Source organism: Indicator indicator, chromosome 2 (assembly GCF_027791375.1).
Source record: "Indicator indicator isolate 239-I01 chromosome 2, UM_Iind_1.1, whole genome shotgun sequence".
Lineage (NCBI taxonomy): Eukaryota > Metazoa > Chordata > Aves > Piciformes > Indicatoridae > Indicator > Indicator indicator.
The window spans coordinates 60,371,020-60,395,260 of record NC_072011.1 but is presented as its reverse complement, the minus strand read 5'-3'; the positions used below and the strand labels follow the sequence as shown (position 1 = coordinate 60,395,260).

The 24,241-nt window shown below is 44.5% G+C and overlaps 1 protein-coding gene across 1 annotated transcript in view; it reads right to left on the bottom strand.

Annotated features, from left to right (window-relative positions):
- Positions 1-2,144: 2,144 nt before the first annotated feature.
- Positions 2,145-24,241, bottom strand: part of TOGARAM2 (TOG array regulator of axonemal microtubules 2) — a 58,221-nt gene continuing 36,124 nt past the window's right edge. The window contains exons 2-11 of the mRNA XM_054397436.1: positions 21,618-21,756; positions 20,376-20,481; positions 18,187-18,422; positions 16,536-16,694; positions 14,827-14,944; positions 13,754-13,857; positions 11,774-11,978; positions 10,370-10,586; positions 3,179-3,265; positions 2,145-2,392 (exon numbers count right to left, since the gene is read on the bottom strand). Coding sequence (XP_054253411.1) covers positions 2,145-2,392; positions 3,179-3,265; positions 10,370-10,586; positions 11,774-11,978; positions 13,754-13,857; positions 14,827-14,944; positions 16,536-16,694; positions 18,187-18,422; positions 20,376-20,481; positions 21,618-21,756 — 1,619 coding nt within the window. The remainder of the gene's footprint in view (positions 2,393-3,178; positions 3,266-10,369; positions 10,587-11,773; positions 11,979-13,753; positions 13,858-14,826; positions 14,945-16,535; positions 16,695-18,186; positions 18,423-20,375; positions 20,482-21,617; positions 21,757-24,241) is intronic.

Below are 24,241 nucleotides of genomic sequence, written 5' to 3'. Positions count from 1 at the left end.
TTAAATTATTTAAACTGGCCCTACAGGTGCACCTTGCAGTCTCCTCTCTGGTGAGACTTCTGCAACAAGCTTATAATAAAAATAAATTAGGGAAAAGTAAATCTTTATATTCTTACCGGTGCTGGAAGAAGGTCCCACACTGCTCTGCCTTTTGGGTTGCATCATCCAAAACCCTGAGTAGCTTCTTAATAACTTTGGAGATGTGCACCTGGTCAAAGAGGGGGCAGCAGAGCACACCTGAGCTCAATTAACCCTTCCCCATTAACCCCCTCTGCTTAGCACTGCAGACAGTGCTGTTGTCAGCTAAACCTGATCTCCCTGGAGTAGAAGTGCCCCTGACATGGGCAAACTGAGAGTTAAAAAGGTAAACCAGCCAGACAGAAAGTGGGTGGGCACAGGCAAGCTTACAGAGGTGGAATGTGGGGAACAGTAATCAGGAAAGCACTTCTCAAGGCCAGTAAGAAGCCAGTTACATTTGCTACTTTTCAAAGCACAAACAAAAAAATGCATAATAAACAGAATGTGGGAGGCCTCATATGGCATGCACATGTTCCCCAAGTGCAGATACTTTCCTCCGTCTTCCCAAGAGCCCACAGCCAAAGAGAAAGGACAATCAAAGAGCTTTCATTCAGCCCAGCAAGAGCAGCCTGAGCAAAGCAGCATTTACAGGGCTCCAGAGAAAGAAATCCTCAGAGGGAAACAGCAAATAAGACTTTTGAGGTAGAGGAAGTAAAACCAAGAGGCCCTCTAGAGATGCCAACTGGTAAAATAAAAAAGAATTAAAACATTTCTTTAAATTGCTAGTTAAAATGGTTCTCAGCAGTGGCAAACTACAGGTGCTTAATGAAGTGACATAGCTCCAGATCTGCTCTTTAAATTCAGCTACCCTCCAATATTCTCCAGCCTTTCACCCTTAGCATTTGGATGCCCACGCACACCCTGGGGAGCTCCGTCACACCTGCAAAACAACTGCACTGCCAAACTGCTCCTCCTCCTGGGAAGCTCTTAGGAAAAGTTCTTGAGATGCTAATTCCAAAATGTTCTAACAGGCCTGCAAGGGCTGTGGCTTCTTCTACCAGGTAGATCAAGCTGCTAAGATTGAAGTGGCTCAGGTGAATCTGGACTGGCAATGCAAGGAGGAATTATTTCTAGCTCAGTGGGCCCAGCATACCTCAGGACATCCAGGAAGGGTTGGGACAGACAGATGGGCTTGAGATCGAGGGGTGGACTGAACCATGGATGTTATTGCACAGGTTATCCATGAATGTGAAATGTGCTGCAATCCAACAGGCCAAGTGGGTAAAGTCTCTGTTGTTAGCGGGGGTGATGGCTGAAATATAAATATGAGGAAACCTCCCCCTCTACACTGCCCTGGTGAGGCTGCATCTGGAATACTGTGTCTAGTTCTGGGCCCCTCAGTTCAAGAAGGACCTCAGGGAACTGCTTGAGAGAGTCCAGTACAGGGCTACAAAAGTGATTAGGAGAGTGGAACAACTTCCTTACAAGGAGAGACTGAGGGAGCTGGGGCTCTTCAGCTTGGAGAGGAAGAGACTGAGAGGTGACTTCATTCATGTTGATAAAGATGTAAAGGGTGAGTGCCAAGAGGATGGAGCCAGGCTCTGCTCAGTGATGCCCAATGACAGGACAAGGGGCAATGGGTGGAAGTTGAGGCACAGGAAGTTCCATGGAAATAGGAGGAAAAGTTTTTTTCACTGTGAGGGTGACAGATTTTTTTTTTTTAATTTTTCAAAATTTTTTTGTATTTTTGTAATTTGGCCAGTGGAATGTGCTGTCTGGGGAGGTGGTAGAGTCACTGTCCTTGGAGGTGTTCAAAAAAAGATTGGGTGTGGCACTTGGAGCCATGGTTTAGTTGTCAGGAGGTGTTAGGTATTAGGTAATAGGTTGGACTTGATCTCTGAGGTCTTTTCCAACCTGGTTGATTCTGTAAGTGATTTTTTTGTAATTTTTTTCCCCTAACTTTCAACATGTACACTTTTTTACCTTTTTTTTTTTTCAATTTAAGAAACATTTTCTTTTCCTATTGATACTATTGTTTTTTTAAAGCCTATAGGAAAATACACTACTACTAAATTCAGTTATCAGCCCTGTAGGGTAAATGCTGTTGTGTCCTTCAGCTGCACCACTCAGTGTTTCTTCACCAGGTCCAAAATCTTCCAGAGGTTTTTGATCACATGTGGAGGCTGCTTAGCAGCAGACTCCCTGAGGCTAGAGCCCATCTCTTGGTAGAGGCTCTGTGCGAGCTTGGTGACCACAGCCTTGATCTTGTCACCTCGAACAGGCAGGGCACTCTTTCCCAGGAAGAACCAGAGCACAGGCAGGGCATAGCACTTGACTGCTTGGGGTTTTCGAGGATACAGAGATGTCACAAGCCCTGCCAGGGGAGACAGACAAGCTTCTTAACAAGCCATGCAAACTTGACTTGTGGTTCTTGGAAGCCTTTTCTAATTGGTGAGCACAAAGAGCCTCCTGATCTGGAAACAGGCAACAGTGGCTGACCATAGAATCACAGAATCACAAACTGTCTTCCATTGAAAAGGAGCTTAACGATCGTCTAGGTCCAACCCCCCTGCCATGAGCAGGGATGCCTCTCATTAGACCAGGGCCTCATCTAGCCTGGTCTTCAAAACTTCCAGGGATGAAGAATTCATAACTTCTCTGGCCAACCCATTCCAGTGTCCCACCAACCTCATAGATTCACAGAACGGTTTGGGTTGGAAGGGACCTTGAAGATCATCTATTTCAAATCCCCCTGCCATGGGCAGGGACACCTTCCACTAGCCCAGGTTGCTCAATACCCCATCCAACCTGGCCTTGAACACTTCCAGGAATGGGGCATCCACAACCTCCCTGAGCAACATGGCAACCTCTCTGGGCAGCCCTCACAGTAAAGAACTTCTTCCTAATGTCTAATCTCTCTCGCTTCTAATGTCTTTCACCTCTGCTGCATTTGAGAGCAGAAAGCAAGGACTCTGTTCTCATTGGAGACTGTGGTGAAGGCTGCAGGTTGCCCAGGGCTGTTACACTGAGCTGCTGGGATCTGCAAAGGCTGCGCCTGCCCAGCAGCCAGCACTGCAATTAAGGCCAGGCCCTTGGGCACAGTCTGAAATTTTATGTCCTTCTTGACTTAGATGTGGAGATTAGCTGAAGCAGGCAATACCTGAGAGGTGTTCTGTGACATCAAGCAGAGCTTGGCCACTGAGGTAATGCACTCGGAGGGCAAGGCAGTGCAGCAGCAAGGTGTTATCTGAAAAAGAAATATTTATTTGTCTTTAATACTCTTCTGAGTTTATAGGACACAAAAGGGAAGAGAAAGAAAAAAGAAATTAAAAAAAAAGAAAAGGGGAAAAAAAGGGAAAAGAAAAAGGAAAAGGGAAAAGAGAAAAGAAAAGGGGGGAAGGGGGAAAAAGAAAAAGGAAAAGGGAAAAGAGAAAAGAAAAGGGGGGAAAGGGGGAAAAAGAAAAAGGAAAAGGGAAAAGAGAAAAGAAAAGGGGGGAAAGGGGGAAAAAGAAAAAGGAAAAGGGAAAAGAGAAAAGAAAAGGGGGGAAAGGGGGAAAAAGAAAAAGGAAAAGGGAAAAGAGAAAAGAAAAGGGGGGAAAGGGGGAAAAAGAAAAAGGAAAAGGGAAAAGAGAAAAGAAAAGGGGGGAAAGGGGGAAAAAGAAAAAGGAAAAGTGAAAAGGGAAAAGAAAAGGGGGGAAAGGGGGAAAAAGAAAAAGGGAAAGGGAAAAGAGAAAAGGGAAAAGAAAAGGGGGGAAAGGGGGAAAAAGAAAAAAGGCAAAAGAAAAGAAACTAAAAAATAAAATGGGCGGCAGGGCATTGGTAACTGGATTTTGTAAAATAAATTCCTGCCATTTTCTGAGTCTTTTTCTTTCTCTTTCCTTTCAGCTTACTTGGGAAAATTTATGATTCAAGCCCAAAAGCTCTCCTTTCACATTTGTAAATCCAAAGTTCACTGCTGTACAAGGAGCTGTGTTAAACATTTCTCACCAAGGCCCTCCAAACTTAAATCGCATGTAAGCAGTGTAAAGGTTTTGTGTCCAAGAGCTTTGCAGAAGTGACCTCCTGCCTCCTCTAAGGAAAAGGGTGAGAAAGCTCAAAAGTCCACACATCTACTCACATTTTAAGGCTAAGCTGTTGTTAAATCTTTTAAGTTATCTGTTGGGATCTATGGAAAGATTCCAAGTTACTCTTACAAGAGAGAATTACTGCTCATTGCCAACCCCATTTACTCTCAGGGGCTCTTGTAACATCTCTGAAATCAGATCTTGGCAGAAGCTGGACAACACACTCATTTCCCCACACCTGACTGTCATATGTATTTTCGTTTTTCTTCTGCTGCCTGTTGTTGATTTGGGGTCTTGTTTTACTTTAGAGACTGTTGCCTGGCTCGGTCTGCAAGCCTCCAGCCTCACTGCTTCAATCAGCCAAGCAAAGCTTTGCTTGGAGGCAGAATTCACATGGGACAAGCTGTGATATCTCACAGTGTCACCAGAGTGACACCAGTAAAGCAGGCAACCTGCTGCTTTGTGAACCACTACAGAGCCAAATCCCCAAGTGGCTTTCAGTGGCACTGTGCTGGGAAGTGCTCACGTTTGCATGAAATATAAAAAGGAATTCCCTGATGATCTTCTTGCAAGTATGTAATAAAGAACTGATCCTGCTATGCTAATTAAACTTCTGCCTTGTAATTACAGTCTTCTCATCTACCTTTTCAAACAGACTCTTCACTTTTGGCCTCACACTCTTGGCAGTGTTGGCAGACAGTGTTTTACACTCGCTGTGCCTCCTCAGAGTTACTTTGCAGCTGCTGCTTTAAAAGAAACACTCCTGTGGTGGGTTGAAATTACCCTCCAAAATAAAATTGCCAGACTAGCTCAGAGGAAGCAAATGAGGCTGTATTTACGAGCACAACTACAATCTAGAAAATGGAATGCAGTAAATATGTACAAAATATACAGCATTTACACATATTTACAATTTAGAAACAACATAGACAAAACCAGGGGGTTACCAACAGCTTCCCCCTCCCTGCTCCCTTCCCCCACTAACCCAAAGAAAGAGAGAAGAGCAGAGAGTAGCTTGTTAGTACTTAGTCACAACAAAGAAATACAGCCAAGGTCAGCAACAGCTAAACAAAAGCACCAGATAGTATCTGCTAGAGCAACAAAGCCAAAAAGAGAAAAGAAGTTAATTTATACAACTGACTTTTTGTTAGATATCAGACCAATGGGATTATTTAGACCTTATCATTATTTTCCCTTTTACATCCAATGGTAATTTATTTACATCCTACCACGTTTACTCAAGATATGTGGAAAATTTTCCTAGGCACAGCCTAAAACTGCCACAACTCCCAAGATCTGGAGGTCTTGAAGGAGCACAAAATGGAAGGCTTTCAGGAAAACACTTGGGGTTTGGTGAAGGGAAGGGAACTGTTTGTTTCCTTGGTTTTTAGGAATAAGCACCTATCCACCTTTCAATTGAAGAGTTTCAAATGCCCTATGCAGTTTGAAAGAGTAAAGCTCAAGTCAATGAAAAATTTACCCAACCATTCTTTCAGCTGCCTTGAAAAACCTAAAGATAGAGGAGCTTCTAATGGATGTTACACAAAACAAGGCAGCAGGCAGCTTACTTTTTGTTACCTCAGCTTTTGCTCTCTTCATTACATATTAGCTAAACCTATTGGTCAGAGGACAGGCAGCCCAGCATTTGCAATCTGAGCCACAGAACCTCCTTCTCTATGCTCTCATCTTCACTGTGCTCCCTCTTTGCTACCTTAACATCTACATGGGAAATTTCCCTTCCCCTTCTGCAGAGTGCTGGCTCCTCCTGAAGCTACTTCTGCTGCTACTTGGGCTGTTGGCCTGACTCCATGCCCTGGCATCAGGCAGTGGACATGTGATGTGCATTTCCTTCAAGACAGAGGACAGAGTTGGACAGATAGCAGAGGAGAGCAAGATCTGCATCTTGGTCCCATTGTAGCTGGGCTTGATTAGCTGATTTGTCCTAATTTACACAGTGATTCCCTCAAGTGGGGTTGGGGTCCCAGGCCACAACCAATGAATGTGTGTGGCCTTCAGCTATGGACATCCCAGTCAATGCTAGAGTTAAGCTAAATAAATAATCCAGGCATTATTTAGAAGTAAATCTGTTTGCAGGTAGAATTCTGGTCTCAGAAATTGGGTGGGTAGGGGGCTTCTGGTTTTTGTTCCTGTATCAAGTAACCAAGCAAATTTCTAACCCACTTGCAATTTTGCATGGAGCATTAAAGGTGGCTGTGATTGTTTTAAGACTGTCTTTTTAATTTTTCTTCACAAAGTTCGAGCAGAGAAAGTGAAAGAATGTAAATAAATCACTATTGGGTGCAAGAAAGCAAAATAATGATTATTCTAAACACTTCCATTGGAGAGAGAGAAATGTTTAAGAATCTCTACTCAAAACAAGGTTGGGGAGATGGGCAGTTCTCGGCTTGCTCGGCTTCTGTCTGTCTGCTGTTTCTTCTTTTCTGGCTGAAGATAACAGACTGACCTTCACAAGCTAAGTCTAACAGCCTCTCTGCTTCTTGACTCTCTGCCTTCTGCCAGGAGGGTGTGGGGGGCTTTCTTCTGGCTGGGGAGGAGGCCCCTTGGGGGAAGCAAAGGGGGCTTGGTTGTGCTTTTCTGTTAATTGTGCATATTTGTGAATGTTGTGAATAGTGTATATTTGTACATATCCATTGCATTTCATCATAGATTGTAGATTTGCTTGTAGATACAGCTTTCATTTGCTTCCAGACTGAGCTAGCCTGGTTATTGTTGGTGTGGGACGGGGGATTTCAGCTCTCACACTGTTACAGTGGCAGATGAGGAATACCACCTACAACTCAGAATCTGAGCTACAAAACTCAGCAAAGCAAGGGGACAAGATGCTGTGCTTGTTTACTCTAAGCTAGGAGCACTGCACGATCCTTTAGAGCTCTGTCACTGTATTTTAAATTGTAAAGGCAATTAATTTTATTAAGGCATATGGGAAGGTTTTGCTCATGGACTTTTCCAGTACAGCCTTCTTACCTCCACTGAAGCCCTAAGTGTTGAATTTTGAGATATTTGGGATTCAGTTGCCTGCCTGAATTTTTGCAAGTGTTCATTAAAAAGAGCAGAAACAAAATAAAATAATAATTAATTATACACACACACACATATATATATAGTGCCTTGTTTGCCTGAGCCTATCTCTCATTAAAGTCAGTGTATGAGAGACAGATCTACCTTGCTCCTGTTCTGATATCTGCCAGCATGGAAAATTTACAATGATTGCTCAGAATTGGGGTGTAGGAAATGATAGAAAGCTCCATACAAAACCATGAAGGGATCTGTTTCCTGCATCCTCTGTTAGCAGAATTCTGCATCTTTTCCCCAACCTTCTCCCAGGCACCACAAAAAAAAAAAAAAAAAAAAAAAGAAGGCCAAGAGCAGTGCAAGTCTTACACCCTTCTCCTTGCTTCACAGGCACAACCCTGTTCTTGGCACAGAAAGGCAGGAGGTCAGCAAATTCCCAAGTTCATGAAGCAGCTGATGTGAAGAAGGTTGGTCCTTCCCCTTTAAGACTCACTTCTTCAACACTGAATTTTTCAGGCATATTCACCCAGTGCTGCATTTTCACAGCCAACATAAATCTGCATGGCAGGGGAATTTACAGCAGACCTTGGCTATGTAGTTATTGGCTATAGCAATCTTGCCCCATGCAGAACAAAGTGTGGAACAAGCCATCATTTACAACTGGATTTATGCCTGTTTGTTCTAAAGAAATGAACTTGGCAAATCATAAATTCTCTTTAAAAAAAAAAATGAAAAAGAAGAAGAAGAAAGGTGGAAAATAGACAGGACCAGCTAATGCCCATAATGTAGAGCCTTTGAGGAAGCTCTTCTGCAAAAGCGCTGATGGGCCAGTGTCCCTTCAGGCCAACAGCAAAGTGATTAATTTGGGAAGTCAAATTGGATCCAAACAAGCTCAAAAAATCCCTTTGTCCCTGAATTCTAGCAAAGTTGTGCTCTAGGATTTGTTGTTCAGCTCTTCTGTACCAAAGCAGACGAGCAGCACAGAGCCAAAGGCTTTTTGGACTTCAGGGAAATGCTGCTACATGTTCAAGCCTGACTGAGAACTGGTACTGAAGGACCGCACCACTACAGCTTCTGGTTACACAGCTCGCCAGTTCATAGGATCACAGGATGTTAGGGGTTGGAAGGGACCTCTGGAGATCATCAAGTCCAACCCCTCTGCCAGAGCAGGACCATAGAATCTAGCACAGGTCATACAGGAATGCATCCACATGGGGCTTGAAAGTTTTCAGAGGAGACTCCACAACCTTTCTGGGGAGCCTGTTCCAGCACTCTGTACCCTCACAGTGAAGAAGTTCCTCCTCATGTTGAGGTGGAACCTCCTGTGCTGTAGTTTCTATCCATTGCCCCTTGTCCTATCACAGGGTGCAACTGAGCAGAGCCTGTCCCCTCCCTCTTGACCCCCAGCCCTCAGATATTTATAAATATTTATTAAATCCCCTCTCAGTCTTCTCTTCTCCAGACTAACCAGCCCCAGGGCTCTCAGCCTCTCCTCACAGGGCAGTGCTCCAGTCCTTGAATCATCCTGGTAGCTCTCCATTGGACTCTCTCAAGTAGATTCCTGTCCCTCTTGAACTTGGGAGCCCAAAACTGGATGCAATATTCCAGGTAAAGTCTCACTAGGGCAGAGTAGATGGGGAGGAGAACCTCCCTGGATCTGCTGGACTCACTCCTCTTAATGAACCCCAGGATCCCATTGGCCCTCTTGGCCACCAGGGCACATTGCTGACCCATGGATAATTTGTTATCCACCAGGACTCCCAGGTCCTTCTCCACAGGGCTGCTCTCTAGCAGATCACCTCCTAGCCTGTACTGGTGCAGTTTATTATTCCTTCCCAGACACAGGACTCTGCTTATCCTTGTTGAACCTCATTAGGTTCCTCTCTGCCCAGGTCTCTCTGAATGGCCACACAGCCTTCAGACAGATCAGCCAAGCCTCCCAGTCAGCAGGAATTCAGGCCTTCTGACACACAGCATAAACAACACATGTGATCTGCAAACCTGGCATCCACCATAGCACCCCAGCTCCCTGCATCCATAAGTACATGCTCTCATCTCACGTTTCAACAGAAGTCAGAGGTGGAGTAAACAGCAGATGAAGAGCCTCAGGGACCAGAAACTTCTGGTCACAGCTGCAGCAAAGACAGTAGTAGCACAAGTACTGCCAGCATGCTTCTGAATCTACACCAGCAGATCAAAAGGGAAAGCCAAGCATGGATTCATCTCACCAAACTATAAACACTTCACCAAGGTTTCAGCAGATGTGAACATCTTCAGCAAGCCACACAGAGCAGCCTGACTCTTCTTTCCTGTTGGAACTGTGTACAAAAAGAAAACTAGGCAAGATCAACACCTTCCCACTAGATCCTTGAGGCTTTTTAGGCTACCAGTACACATTGCTGGCTCATGTCAAGAAGGGAGTCAAGGCACTTCTACCCCCACATGCATGGAGACCTCCAGGCTGACTATGGAACAAACATTTCATCCTTCATCTGGTCTCCACTATGATCTCTATCATTAAATTCGAGGTCTCAATCTGGGAATTCCAAAGGACATTATCATTTGGGATTTACATGGATATTTTCCTACAACCTAGAACTGCAAAATGAGTAACTGAGTTCAAAGCTTTTCACATTGGGGTCAGCAAGGGCCAGACAGTATCTGCTCAGGAGAGCTGCCACTACCAGAGCAGGGAACAAAGCCCAGTGGGAACCAAGAGCCTCCACCACCTGTTCCAGCATGCATTCTTTTCATCTTCTTTTAGTGGATGTAAACTTAGCAGAATGCACAGTTTAGAAATCCAATTCCATAAAAACCAAATGCATGCAGTCTCCCAGCAGGAAAGGGGAAAAAACAGCCATGACAGATATGAGTCACTTCCCTCATGCTCTTCTGGCAGAAACTTAAAACAATCCCTAGAATGTCCTCTACTGAATTAATAATCAGACATATGATCCAGGTGTTAAGCAGCATTCATTCAGCTGCACATCACAACATGATACAACAGACTGGGACAGAAAGATTGCAGGCAGGGTGTCATAGAATTATAGAATTGTTAGGGTTGGAAGGGACCTCAAGTACCACCTAGTTCCAACTCCCCTGACATGGGTAGGGACACCTTACACTAGATCATCAACAGCTTGCAGCAGCTGGATATTGCCACAGATGGCAAGAGCTATCAACAGACTTAGTGTTCACTTGACTCTGAGATGTAGAAGGCTCAACTGAGGAAAGTCAGCTGAAGTTAGCCTTACCTAAGTGAGCAATGGATTCTTCCAGCCCTTTCATAGCTGCAGCATAAATCCCTGCGTGCTTTGAGTTCAGGTTGTCAGTGACTGCTGATACCACAAGGAACAGCACTGGCTGTAAGGCATCTCTGAGCAGTGGTATCATCAAAGCCAACACCTCCAGTGCCTTCTGTTTCACTTTCTTGTTCCAGTCCTGAAGTCTTGGGACAAAGGCATCAAAAACCTGCAAAGAAAACAAACAACATGAAAGCTGGATTAAAATGTCTTTGTTTCCAGATGGGATGTAGAAACAAGCACTCAGCAATTTAAGAGATGAAAGTAGTCCTTCCTGTCACTACTTGGCAGCACGATTTCCCTGTTTTCTTGTGGGCTACTCACTCTCATGGCTGCAAAAATGCTTTGTAACATTTTATTAAGAGGTTTGGGTGCAAACAGAATAGTGATATGGTGTTTACCTATAAATCCCTAGAATTAACCCCATTTTTAACAATGCAAACTAGTATTTGTGGTATAGATGTATGAAACAAACAAATATTCACAATGTCCATTTTTCCATAAAATTGTGTCAAGTCCTAAGTGTAGTTTTGATTTTGCCAAAACTGTGGGTGGATGAGATCCAAGTTTTGGGTTATTTGTCTCAGAATCTGCACCTGGAGAAATGCAGGGCTCTGATGAACTCTTCAAGACTCAGATCATTTGTCTAGCTAACAGGTAAATTTCTGACATTTAATGTGCTGTGCAGTTCTCATCAGAGTAGGTTCAGTCCCTTGACAGCCACATTATCATGCACCATTTTCTAGAAAAGGGTAAAAAAGCAGCTTCTGGGAGAAGAAGGAAAAGAAGATCTTTCTCTAGCCATTTTCATCCTCTTTCCAAAGAGAAAAAAAGGGCCTCCAGGAAGGGTGAGAACAGTCCTTCCCAAACATGAAAGGGCTGAGAATAGAAGTGAATAGGCAGAGTTGTATTTGCAGAAGACAGGATACAGTTCACAGAGGCATCCCTTAAAAAAAAGTTTTGTTTTGTTTTGTTTTTTAAATCAACACAGCCTGATACTTCCCTCCTCTGTCCCAACCCGTTTTTCTTCTAGAAAATAACTGCCAAGCTTTCAGTGGCTGGAATCCTCTATTTCAACCTAACTGGTAGGAGGAGACAGCAGAAGATAAGCAACAGTAAATTCTGCCAGCATCTCCTGACCAGCACCACCAGGCTTGCCAGAGTAACACATCTGGATGGAAATCACTCACCATGAAGCCTGGAGCTGAACTAAATCATTAGGAGTGAGAAGGGACCATCCCATCCCATCCCATCCCAAACAACTGGTATGTAGTACCCAGGCACAACAAATTAACTTCTCTGGAACAGGCTCAGGGAGAGAGCTAGTGGGAAAAGGGCAATAGATGCCCTACTTACTTGGACAATGTTATTGCAGATGGGCTCAGGAATGTTTCTGCAGTGATCTAGGAGGAGCATCACTGCATGGATGCGTGCCTGAAACTCTTTCTCTGCCAGGAGCTTGTAAAGCTCTTCAAGCTTATGAGTTTCTTCCACAGCCTGAGGTAATGTGGAAGGGATTCTCTTACAGGGTGCAACACGGACTTGAGAGCCAAACCACAAACTGGGAAATAAAAACAAGGCAAGACCTTTTAGTGGTAACATCTTCACTTAGTTGTGAAGAAAGCATCTCAAGAGAACTTCCTAATGATGTGATTTCAGCTAGATCCCCATCTGCAAAGCAACTTGGATCTCGTGACAATCATTACAAGAGACAACCTGCAAGTAACGTTATCTCTGGTGCTTACTCAGGAAAACCAGGGTGCCAAGGATGAGGTTCATCTCAGTTACCTTCAGTTGTCTTCCCAGCTACTCATCTAGCATTCCTTTGTGGGGAGAAATGGGCACTACTTCAACATTTAAATGCTTCATCTTGTGGGAGAAATGAGAAGGAAATGACTTACACTGGAGAAGTGTCTCTACAACAGCTATGGGAATCTGGATAAACAGCTCAGATGCATCCTGAGAGGGATTAAGGGACATATCTGAAAGGATCCAGAGGAGCAGTGACAAAGATAAAACCAAAAGCTATACATCTCACCATTACATTCACATTATTGCTTCTCTAGGGACTGGATCCATAGTTTAACAGATCCAATGGTAAACAATTCTTTTGGATCAATCTCTCTCTTCATGAGCATGGAGAAATCCTCACTATGCTAGTGAGGTGTGTGGTTACCTTCCTGCCACCACTGAGTGCAACAGAGCTAAATAAATCCACTTGTATCAGAGGAGAGCAGGTACAAGTAGCTCTCCTGTTGGCATGGGTAAGCAGCAAGGACCAAATTCCTACCTTGAATGCTGATTCCAGCACAGGGGTAAAAAACGTGCCATTAACCAACCAGCAGTGGTAGTGCACAACATGAATTACTACAAGAGTCCAATAGAGAGCTACTAGGATAATTAAGGGACTGGAGCATGTGCCCTATGAGGAGAGGCTAAGAGCCCTGGGGCTTTTTAGTCTGGAGAAGAGAAGACTGAGAGGGGATTTAATAAATATTTATAAATATCTGAGGGCTGGGTGTCAAGAGGGAGGGGACAGGCTCTGCTCAGTTGCACCCTGGGATAGGACAAGGGGCAATGGATAGAAACTACAGCACAGGAGGTTCCACCTCAACATGAGGAGGAACTTCTTCACTGTGAGGGTCACAGAGCACTGGAACAGGCTGCCCAGAGAGGTTGTGGAGTCTCCTTCTCTGGAGACTTTCAAGACCCATCTGGACACGTTCCTGTGTGACCTGTGCTAGATTCTATGGTCCTGCTCTGGCAGGGGGGTTGGACTTAATGATCTCTGGAGGTCCCTTCCAACCCTTAACATCCTATGACCCTGCATAAAAAGTCCATGTTGAGACATCTGTTGACCAAAATGGCTCCAGAATGTCTTGCTGGTACTGTCTGAGGGTCAGAAAGCCATGACTCAGCCAGGCCAAAACACATGTATGGAAAGTGCTGGTTTGGGGAATGGCATCTTCCTTCTCAACCTGGACTTCTTATCAAACCACACATCTCAAAAAGGCTTCGCTCAGAAAACAATACCCTGATTGCAATCACTTGTGTCACAACCCTCTCACAGCCTCCCCAACATTGTCCTTGCCACTGCACTGAATCTTCTCAGCTGCAACCTGTAGCTATCCTTTCCTCTCTCAATTTTTGTGGCAAACCCTCCACAGAATTTGTGTTCAACCTAACGCAGAAGTACTTTTTTTTTTACCATAGAAGATTTGTAGAGCAAGGAAACAATACCCGGCACAGCTCATCACCACCAGAAAGATTATACAGAGGACAAGACATGCAAAGGTTGTCATGTGCTTTGTCAGAGATGACAAACAAGCTCATTACCCTCTATCAGAAGGTGAGTTGTCCTTGAGTATCCTCAAGTTGCTGTTAGTAGGCTTTTTGTCTTCTTTGATAGGTGGAAGTTCACATTTCTTTTCTTCTACCCCCTACAAAGATATATTGAAAAAAAAAAAACCCACGACAACAAAAAAGGGCAAAACCCAAAACTCAAACCCAACCATGAATCTATAGAAGACAAGAAACTGCTTGTTGAAAGCACAAGTTATAGCCAGGATCACTGCTACCAAGGAAGGCTGAGGAAAACATTTTGTAACTTAGAGAGTGAGACAGGTCAGAGATTCAGTGCTGTCCACTGTCTTCACAACCCAAGAGAGATTCTAGGTGCTACCACTGAGGGAAGCAGTATAACATCCTGAATTCATTAGTCTTGAGGAGAAACAGGAATAATGCAAACTGGTAGGGAATAGGTCTTCATAAAAGGAATAGCAGGGAACTTTTGGACCTTTCTAGAGGTTGGCCCATTGGTGTTGGGAGTTATTTTGCTTCACATTCACCCTCCCTATTCTTGCACAAAGGCACAAGACCAGAAACAAAACAAAACAAAAGGAATGATTTTCCACTGAGTGCTGAATTCATGAGGCTTCTTCTGGCTCCATAGTGCATGACAGCAGGGCAGTGTTCACAGAACACAGATAATATATGGACTAATTGGGATTGCCTTGTGCAGTTTTTGTATGTTTGGAAGTATTCTTGGCACTACTGCTGCCTTTGGCTGTTGCAAAGACTCTGCTGCCTTCAGAAGCACTATTCTCACTTCCTTGGTTTATTGGGGGTGGGTGGGTAGTGTTGGTTTTTATAATGCTTGAAGGTAAAACCATTTTCTTCTGCTTCCCTTTCCTGTTTGTGGCTGACATTCAAAATACACCCACTTTATTTCTAACAATACCAGCCCCTGCACTCTCTGCAGATAAGCAGGTTGAGGAGCAACAGTTCATTCCCAGGAGCAAAAGAATTCAGTGGAAGAACGAGATAAAGAAAGTTTAGGTATTGTTTAATCTCATCCTAGCAATCTCAGTTCTAGCCTAAAGGGGACATTTCTCCTGCCAGGGACTTACTTGCTGCTTAATTCTTTCCATAATATCTTTCAAGTCACATGGAGGGACAGAATATTTCAAGCATCTAGTAAAGTTTGGATGAGTCATCAAGATACTCAGCATCTTCCGTCCATAATACCTAGCACAGGAAAGAGAGGACCAAATTGAGACTGTTGCTGTCCCTTCTCCCTTGTAAATAAACAAAGCAAAAGTGGTAATAAACTGATATTTGAAACTGGCCATGTGCAATACCTTCTCAAGAAAGTATTACCAGTTCAGCACAGAGAGACATTTACCTTCGTTTGCTGTCACTGCACAATGCTGCTTGTCCCTGCTGACTGCGAGGGGGTCAGACTGGATGACCTTTGGAGGTCCCTTCCAGCCTGGACCATTCTATGATAACACAGGGCAACAATAGGAAAATTGAATTTCACTCTGGGACTGTGAAAATCTTAAGAGGGCCTACAAGAAAGCTGGTGAGGGACATTTTAGAGTGTCAGGTACTGATAGGACTAGGGGGAATGGAATAAAAATAAACATGAGTAGATTCAGATTGGATGTTAGGAAGAAGTTCTTCAATATGAGGATGTTGAGACGCTGAAACAGGTTGCCCAGGGAGGTGATAGAAGCCTCATCCCTGGAGGTTTTTAAGGCCAGGCTGGATGTGGCTCTAAGCAACCTGATGTAGTGTGAGGTGTCCCTGCCCATGGCAGGGGGGTTGGAACTGGATGATCCTTGAGGTTCCTTCCAACCCTTCCAATTCTATGATTTTATATGTTTCTGCAAGCTCAAAGGATGCTAGGGGACAAGAAAAGCACATCCCCTGCTTTGCTGTCATGGCTTATTTGAAGTGTCTTGCTGCCATTGCACAATCATTTCCTTTCACTGGCGTAGGAGCTAGGACAAATCATCTCATGCTTACTATTTATTATTCTATACTGCCATGGATGTGTGCAGGCAGCTTAGCTGCTCATGTGTTCTTGCCATTTATTATAGGGAATTTAAATTAACAAAAGGGGCTTTGGCTTTTTTGTTTGCTCTTGCACCTATGGAACTACAGCTGTCTTCAAGAGGAAATTTGGAGGTTGTTCAGCATTATACAACAACTGGGAATAAAATTCAGTGACTATCACAGGCAATTAAATCTACAGAATAGTTTTAGATAGACCAAATACATGGGTTAAAGACAGCTGGAATGTTTCTAGGACAGTCCTAACCTTGTCAGAAAAAAAAAGCTTGGGATCCTTCAGTGATGAACAGTGGCAAGCTCTTCAACTTGGCACTGTGCACATAAGACCAGATAAATCTGTCTGACTAATCTGAGCGCAGCTGATCTGAATAAAGTATCATTCAAATCACAGGAATTTAGCAATGGCCCTTCTTGCTGAACACAGCTTCATGTTACCCAGTACTGTCATTTTCCCAGAGAACATTATCCATGCTGTGAAGTGACTTTCTTAGTATTTACTTCATCTTCCACTCTTTTGTGGTTTGGTCATTTACAGCCAGGCATCAAATGTGCTTTCATGTTGGAAAAGGGTGCCCAGGGAGGTGGTGGAGTCACCATCCCTGGAGGTGTTCAAAATCCATGTACACATGGCACTTTGGGACATAGTTTAATGGATATGGTGGTGGTAGGTTGATGGCTGGACTCAATGATCTCAGAGGTCTTTTCCAACCAAAACAATTCTATGATTCTTTAAGGAGATGAAACTAAGATTGTCCATCACCTTGTGTCCTGATGATTGTCCTGAGCAAGCTTCACCAGAGTGTGCACCAGCAGGTTAATACTTTCACAGCTTCCAGACAGGAGCTTCCCAGCTCCAATTCGCTCCATGGCAGGCAGCAGATGTTCAGCTGCAAACCTCCGCACCAGGACATTGCGGTGCCTGGAAACAAGAGAACAAACCCCAGGGTAGAGGGAAGAGGAGGGCCAGAAGCCCAAGCCTTGGTCATAGCACGCTCCCTGTCATTGCTGGGGGAAGGAGGCATGCTCCCTGTTATTGCTGGGGGAAGGAGCCATGTGTTCTCATTGCAGTTTTAGCCTGTAGAAGATTTTGGGGGGGAAAACCCTGCAGAGCATGAAGCTGCAGAATACCCAACAATACAGACAGTTTGTTCTTTGGTTCTGTTTGGGTCTGTTTGAATATTTTACCCTTATCAAAAGCCAAGCAAACAGGAGCAGTCATTTTAGCCTGGTTGTCCTCTCTAGAGGGTGCTTATTTGAAGCTGTCAAACACAGCATTAGTGTTTTAAGGCAGCATTTGCTTCAGTTTTCCCATGGGAGGCAACCCGTGAGGATGCCTGTAAAGTGACTCACCACCTCAAGGCTAACACACAGCATCAATCTGAATAGAAAGAGGAGCTCTGAAGACACAACAGACTCCTCTCTCCAGGAGCTGCGTCTGCTGTGCAGGCTGTGCCTACACCCAGTGGGTTCTCTCCAATGTGCTCCATGTCCCAGCAATTAGCCTTATTATTTCTCAAGTTAATGACACCATGGTGATGTATGGCTTTTCCCAGACCTTTTGTGGTTAGTGTTGTGAAATATCAAAGGGCAGGCACTGCTGGAATTGCCACTGTCCCTCTTCCCACAAAGCCACACCACCACCCTTTGCAGGGACTTTCACTTCCTATCATTCACTACGTCTAGGCAGTGCTGGCAAACTGTGAGAATAAACAGGCTGTAGTAGGGCACCAGCAGAGTAAGGAAGAGAGTTTGGTCAGAAAAATCTAACCAACAAGTTCACAGAAAGTGAACTTTCCTCCCATCATTTCCCTTCTGCTTCCTGTGTGGCAGTTTTAGGCTGATGCCTAGGAAAATTTTCTACAGATCTTGAGTAAAAAAGTGGTAAAATGTAAATAAATTACCATTGGATGGAAAGGGAAAATAATGATAAGGTCTAAATAATCCCATTGGTCTAATAAATTAACATAAAATCAGTTGTATAAACTAACTTTTTTCTCTTTTTGGCTTCTTTGCTCTAGCAGATACCAGCTGGTGTTTCTGCTTGGCTGTTGCTGACCTTGGCTGTGTTTCTTTGTTGTGGCTAAGTACTAACAAGCTACTCTCTGCTCGTCTCTCTCTCTTTGGGTTGGGAGGAAGGTAACAGAGAGCAGGTTTGGTTTTGTCCAGGGGGGTTCTTGTGTTGTTTATAAATTGTAAATATATGTAAAGATTGTATATTTTGTACATATCCATTGCATTTCAGATTTCTAGATTGTAGTCTTCTTGTAAATATAGCTTCATCTGCTTTCCATCTGAGCTAGTCTGGCGATTTGATTTTGGGGGGTAATTTCAACCCACCACACTTCTATCACTTCCTTCTACCCACACAATTTCAGGTGAAGGAGGACATCACTAAGAGCAAACCAACATACTGGGTTCCAGAGGTCATGAGAGCAGCCACTGCTCGTGCAGGAGTCACATTTGCCACCATGATCTCCAGGGAGCGACTGGCTGCTTTCTGAATGAACTTGTTGGACTCTCCCATCTTGTGGAGCAAGACTCGAGTAATCTCATCCACTTCGCGGTCCATGTGCTGCTTCATGGTCTTGAAGAGCACTCCAAGAGTGCTGATTGCAGAGCGAGACACCTTTGAACGCAGGTTGTTCACCTGCAAAAGTCACGAGGGGAAGCCACCTTGTAAAGAAAATCAGTTCCCCTAGACAAAAATCCCAGGAAACAACAGGATTTCTATCCAGGTAGAATGGTAAGAGCACAGTAGGAGCAGAAGAGCACAAATGCAGAAACATCCTTATCCTGAGACCAACTACTTCTCTAGCCTCAGGCCCACTTAGGCAATGCAATTTTAATGAGACTGCAAGCCTAAAAAATCCTGTTTCACCTAGCACAAAGTGTGCTACTTGGTCCTGATGTACACCGCTTTAACTTTCACAGAATCACAGAAGCACAGAATCAACCAGGTTGGGAGAGACCTCCAAGATCATCAAGTCAACTCTAAATAATCAACTAAACCATGGCACTTAGTGCCTCATCCAGTCTCTTCTTAAACACCTCCAGGGATGTCGACCCCACCACCTCCCTGGGTAGCCCATTCCAATGGCCTCTCTTTCTGTGAAGACTTTCGGCCCTCTGGTTGAAAACAAGAAAAACAAAACAATACAAACCAAAGAACAACAACAAACATTTAAGCAAGGGCTGTTTTTAAACTATAAAACCACAGTTCATAAAGATAAGGTAGAGGAAAATTACCACTTTCCTCCTGTCCAAAAACACAGCACTGGTAATTTGAACACTCAACCAGGAAAGAGAAAATACGGGGTCAGGTCTACAGATTAACTTGAGTCCATCATCTGTGGCTCCATCTGCTCTCAGGAGTAAGATGTTGGACTTAAGGCACTAAAGGGCCCTGTAGATCACATGCAATTGCAGCTACTGTCAGGGGGGTTTGCAGCATTCAGTGCTGCTCTAGAGTGATCCTTGCTTCCAAAAGGCTCTCCCTTTTGGAAAGGGAAGGAAGAAAGGAGAATCTCAGAGTCATGTGCTTCATTTGAAAATTACACTGAAGGACAGACCAGGAGTTCTTTCTGCCAGACTACTTGTGCCTGTTAATAAATATGAACAGCACAAGTGCTTCAAATGCATGTGAGATCAAAATCTGGGTCTTGAATGAAATGAAAGCTCCGCACACAAGTGTGCAGAACAGAGCAAAGGAAATTTCCTCAGAAATATAAAAGGGATGTAGAGATCAGATGCTCTCGTTCTCTTAGCCCTGATCTCAGAATGGAAGAATTATGAGTCCTGCATATCTAAGCAGAAAAGTTTGAAGAATCCAACAAGAAAAGTGGCATTCAAGCCTCCAACTTCATTAAATATTGAATCAGAGGAGTAATTTTCATGGAAATGAGCTAAATCTTACTGTCTTTGCAAGAAAAGAAAAATTTAATGTATTTGGCAATCCTGTAGTAAGAGTACAAGGCAGGTGGTTCAGCCCGGGATGGAAATATAGGCAGAGATGTTATTAAGGGGCTTAGGTGGAGACCTCTCTGTGAACTGAGAGATGAGATAGTGAAGCTGTGTGCAATTGCCCTGCAAACCCCACAGCCAGGCTGCTCCAAGCACCCAGTGGCTGCAGGCAAGAGATCAATGGAAAGTGTAAGTGACCAAAAAGCAAGCAAAAAGGAAGAAGGAGGAGACACGACCAGGCAACACTGGAAAATGAACAGTTGCAGGCGACCCACCAGGACGCTGCAGAGGAGGAAGTGTTAGGAAGCTGGAAGGAAAAAGCTGCAGTGTTTAATTACAGCTTGGGCAGAGATCTGGCTGCAGCAAATCACTTGATTAGTGTCTCCATTTCTCCGTGTGTACAGTGCACTATAATGACACCTAGCTCAAAGAGGAGTGAGATAGATGCCCTACAGACCAGTAAATATAGTTTTGTGTATGGACAGATGATACAGACAAGTGGACACACCTATTAGAAAAAGAAGGTGTAAAAACAGCATTGAAGGTAACCACTGAGCACACATGTAAATGAACAAGCACAGATCTACTCCGTGGCCCACAACTGAGGTACATGGGACACAACTAAACACAATGTTCTTACCTCTCTGGTAACTGCCAAGGAAACATCATCAAGTCTAGAAAGAAGGATTTCTGAGTGGCAGGCAGCCAGACATCTGATGTTGAGGAGTGCCTTTGTCTTATTATCCCTGAAAGGCAATTACCAAAGAGATTGGTTTTTCTCTTCATCCAGTAAGTAGGCAGCACCATCTGAAGCTATCAGAGTGTTGGCTCAAACAGACTGAGAGAAGTGCTTCTGATACAGCACTTAATGGAATCATGGAACTCATTGTCACAGGGTGCTGTGCTAGTCAAAACTGTACAGAGCAAACCAAGAGGCAAAAAGAGTTTCAGAAGGGATGGGTTAAGCTGTGGCCATTCAACAAGACAGCATTTCTGAAACCCCTAGACTTCTCTCAGTGCTGTCCAGTGACAGGACAAGGGGCAGTGGACACAAACTGGAACACAGGAGGCTCCATGTAAACACAAGGAAAACTTTGTCACTTTGATTGTGGCAGAGCCCTGGAGCAGGCTGTCCAAGGAGGTTGTGGAGTCTCTGTCACTGGAGGCGTTCCAAACCTACCTGCAGGTGTTCCTGGGTGATTTGCTGTACGTGATCCTGCTCTAGTAGCAGGGTTGGACTTGATAATCTTCAGAGGTCCCTTCCAACCCCTACCATTCTGTAATTCTGTGAAGTCTGTATGTTGGTGCTTCCTAGAGCTGAGAGGTTGTACTGTTTCTGTTTCTGCCCCCTTCCCTGTACCCTATCCCTGAGAGAGTCCTGTCTGGCTGTTACTGGAGCATTTTCCCCAACTGCCATCCCCAGGAGTCTCCACTGCCATTCTATAGCTGAGTTGGCATCCTGAAATATAGTTGTTAGCCCTGGTTTCCACACCTGGGCAGAAGGAGTACTACCATGAAAAATCCTTACTCAGGTCCCACCTGAACCAGCAACCTGAGGCCCCTAAATCTCTGAGCTCGACACCACTTCGATCCTGCTTCTAGCTTCAGCCAGCAAATCATCTTGTTCCACAACATTCTCTCTTCCCTGAATATTTTCTTCGCAGCTGCATGGACCAGAAGGCAAAGCAAGGACCTCCTGCAGCTGTAGCACTGCTCTTGACCAAGGCTGTTCTCCCAGTTCCATCATGTCTGGGACTGTTTCAGTGTGGTTTCGCTAGTTCCCTTCAGACATCTGGGCTGTCAGGACTCAGAGGTACTAGGAAAAAGAAGTGTTTCTAACTTATACTGAGAGGGAGAAAGAGTGAAGAGGGGACTGACTTACCATTCATCACTGCTGAGCCATGTGAACACATTGAGCAGCTCCCGCTGGGGACAAGGGAAGGGTCTGGCTTCCTGGATGTCCCCATCCTCTGCCTCATCTTCTTCCAGTATGCACTGACCAATGAGTGGCAGCTTCTTTGCTGTAAGGAGAGAGTCAGATACCAGCATGACACATCCTGGCTGAAGGCATCCCAATGCCAAGCAGATTACAATACAAACACAGAATTGTTTAGGCTGGAAAAGACCCAGCACTGCAAGGCTGCTGCTAAACCACGCTCCTCAGCACCACATCTCCACGGCTTTGAAACCCCTCCAGGGACAGGGACTCCAACACTGCCCTGGGCAGCCTGTTCAACAACCTTTTTGGGGCAGAAATTGTTCTTCATATCCAAACTACACCTCCTCTCATGCAACTTGGGACCATTTCCTCTTGTCCTATCACTTGTTCTTTGGGAGAAGAGACCAACCCCCACCTGGCTCCATCCTCCTTTCAGGGAGTCATAGAAGGCCAGGTCTTCCCTGAACCTCCTTTTCTCAAGCCTGAACAACCCCAGTTCCCTCAGTTGCTCCTTACCAGGCCTGTTCTCCATACCCTTCACCAGCTTTGTTGCCCTTCTCTGGACGTGCTCGAGCATCTTGATGTCTTCCTTGGAGCACAACTCTCAGTCTGGAGACTGATCTTCCAGTCAAGATTACATATGGATGCAGAGTAGTATTGGTTCAAAGATTTCCCTGCTGTCTGTCTCATTTCTCTTTCCAGCACCCAACCATCCCCCTTCAGCAGGGCAGAAGGTTCTTGTGTAAATCTGAGACCTGGACACACACACAGAGCCAGCTCCCAAGTACCTATAGGTACCACAGCCAGTTCACAGAGTGCAGCAGAGCTCCCACTCTGTGGAAGACAGTGCCACCCAGCAAGACTTGCTACCACAGGAGCAAGCTCCTGAGATCCCAGGATCACAGGGTGTTAGGGGTTGGAAGGGACCTCTGGAGATCATCGAGTCCAACCCCCCTGCCAGAGCAGGACCATAGAATCTAGCACAGGTCACACAGGAATGCATCCACATGGGGCTTGAAAGTCTCCAGAGAAGGAAACTCCACAATCTCTCTCAGGAGCCTGTTCCAGTACTCTGTGACCCTCACAATGAAGAAGTTCCTCCTCATGTTGAGGTGGAACCTCCTGTGCTGTAGTTTATACCCATTGTCCCTTGTTCTATTGCAGAGTGCAACTGAGCAGAGCCTGTCCCCTCCCTCTTGACCCCCAGCCCTCAGGTATTTATAAACATTTATTAACTCCCCTCTCAGTCTTCTCTTCTCTAGACTAAAAAGCGTATACCTCCTTGTATCAACTCCCTGAAACCTGGAGCACTGGGGATACAAGCACCCTGTAACTCTCTGAGGAAAGCCCTCCCAGCTACCCCCAGTGAGCACCAAGCTTGAACCACAAAATCCTGCTGGGCTCAGGGAGACTCTCAAGGAGCAACCACTAGGAAACAGGGATACCTGACCCTCTAAATCTGAGAGTGACTCTGTTTCTATTTGCTTCCAAAATTCTAGGCAGCTGAAAGCACATCCATTTTTGGGATACTATTGGAAAAGTAGTAGTTTATGGATCTGGCTATTTTCCAAGTGTCATGAATGTTTACTGTTTCAGAAGTACCCACTGGATGTAGTTTGAAGATGCTGAGGTGGAATTTATTTGTCACCAAATGTCCTTGTTTGCAAACTGTGCAATGCTTAAGCTTTCTCTTGTGGAAGAAAAAAAATGCAATTTCCATCTAGATAGTGGTGACAACAACAACAACAACAAAAAAAAAAAAAGCCTTCCAAATGTGAACCGGGAATAAAAATATGTAAATACAGATGCAAATTGTTGGTAAACACACTCTCTTGGTGATAAATGGACAAGGTATAAGAAAATTCAGCTGACAAATGCATTTGTTATGAAACCTGTTTGTCATCCAAAGCACCACACATCAACAATTTCATGCCTTGCACTCAAAAGCTCATTGTCTGAAGTGGAGATGAAAACACCTGAGCTGTCTAAAGGATTAAGCATAGAGGTTGCACAGAATCTAGATGAACTGCTAGGGACTCTTGAGGGGGTTTATGCTACCTTGCATGTTCTACAAAGTGTGGAGGAAATAGAAGATCAAAACTATGCAGGCAGAGATTGTTTTGAATGTCAGCAATATCACTGTCACTGGCAACAGTGATGTCACTGCATGAGTATGCTGATATCCATCTCTCTAGTTAATGGAGAGCCACATCAGGCTAGTTCTGGTTGATTTTGAAGAACAGAGCAGCATCACTAGGAGCATTCCAAGCTCCCTTCTTCTTAACGCATTGTGGTAGTTTTGGGCTGATGCCTGGGAAATTTTCCACAGATCTCAAGCAGAATGTGGTAGAAGGTAAATAAATTACCATTGGATGTAAAGGGAAAATAATGGTAAGGTCTAAATCATCCCATTGATCTGATAACTAACATAAGGTCAGTTGTATAAACTAACTTTTTTCTCTTTTTGGCTTCTTTGCTCTAGCAGATAGTAGCTGGTGGCTTTTGCTTGGCTGTTGCTGAGCTTAGCTGCATTCTTGTTGTGGCTAAGTACTAACAAGCTACTCATT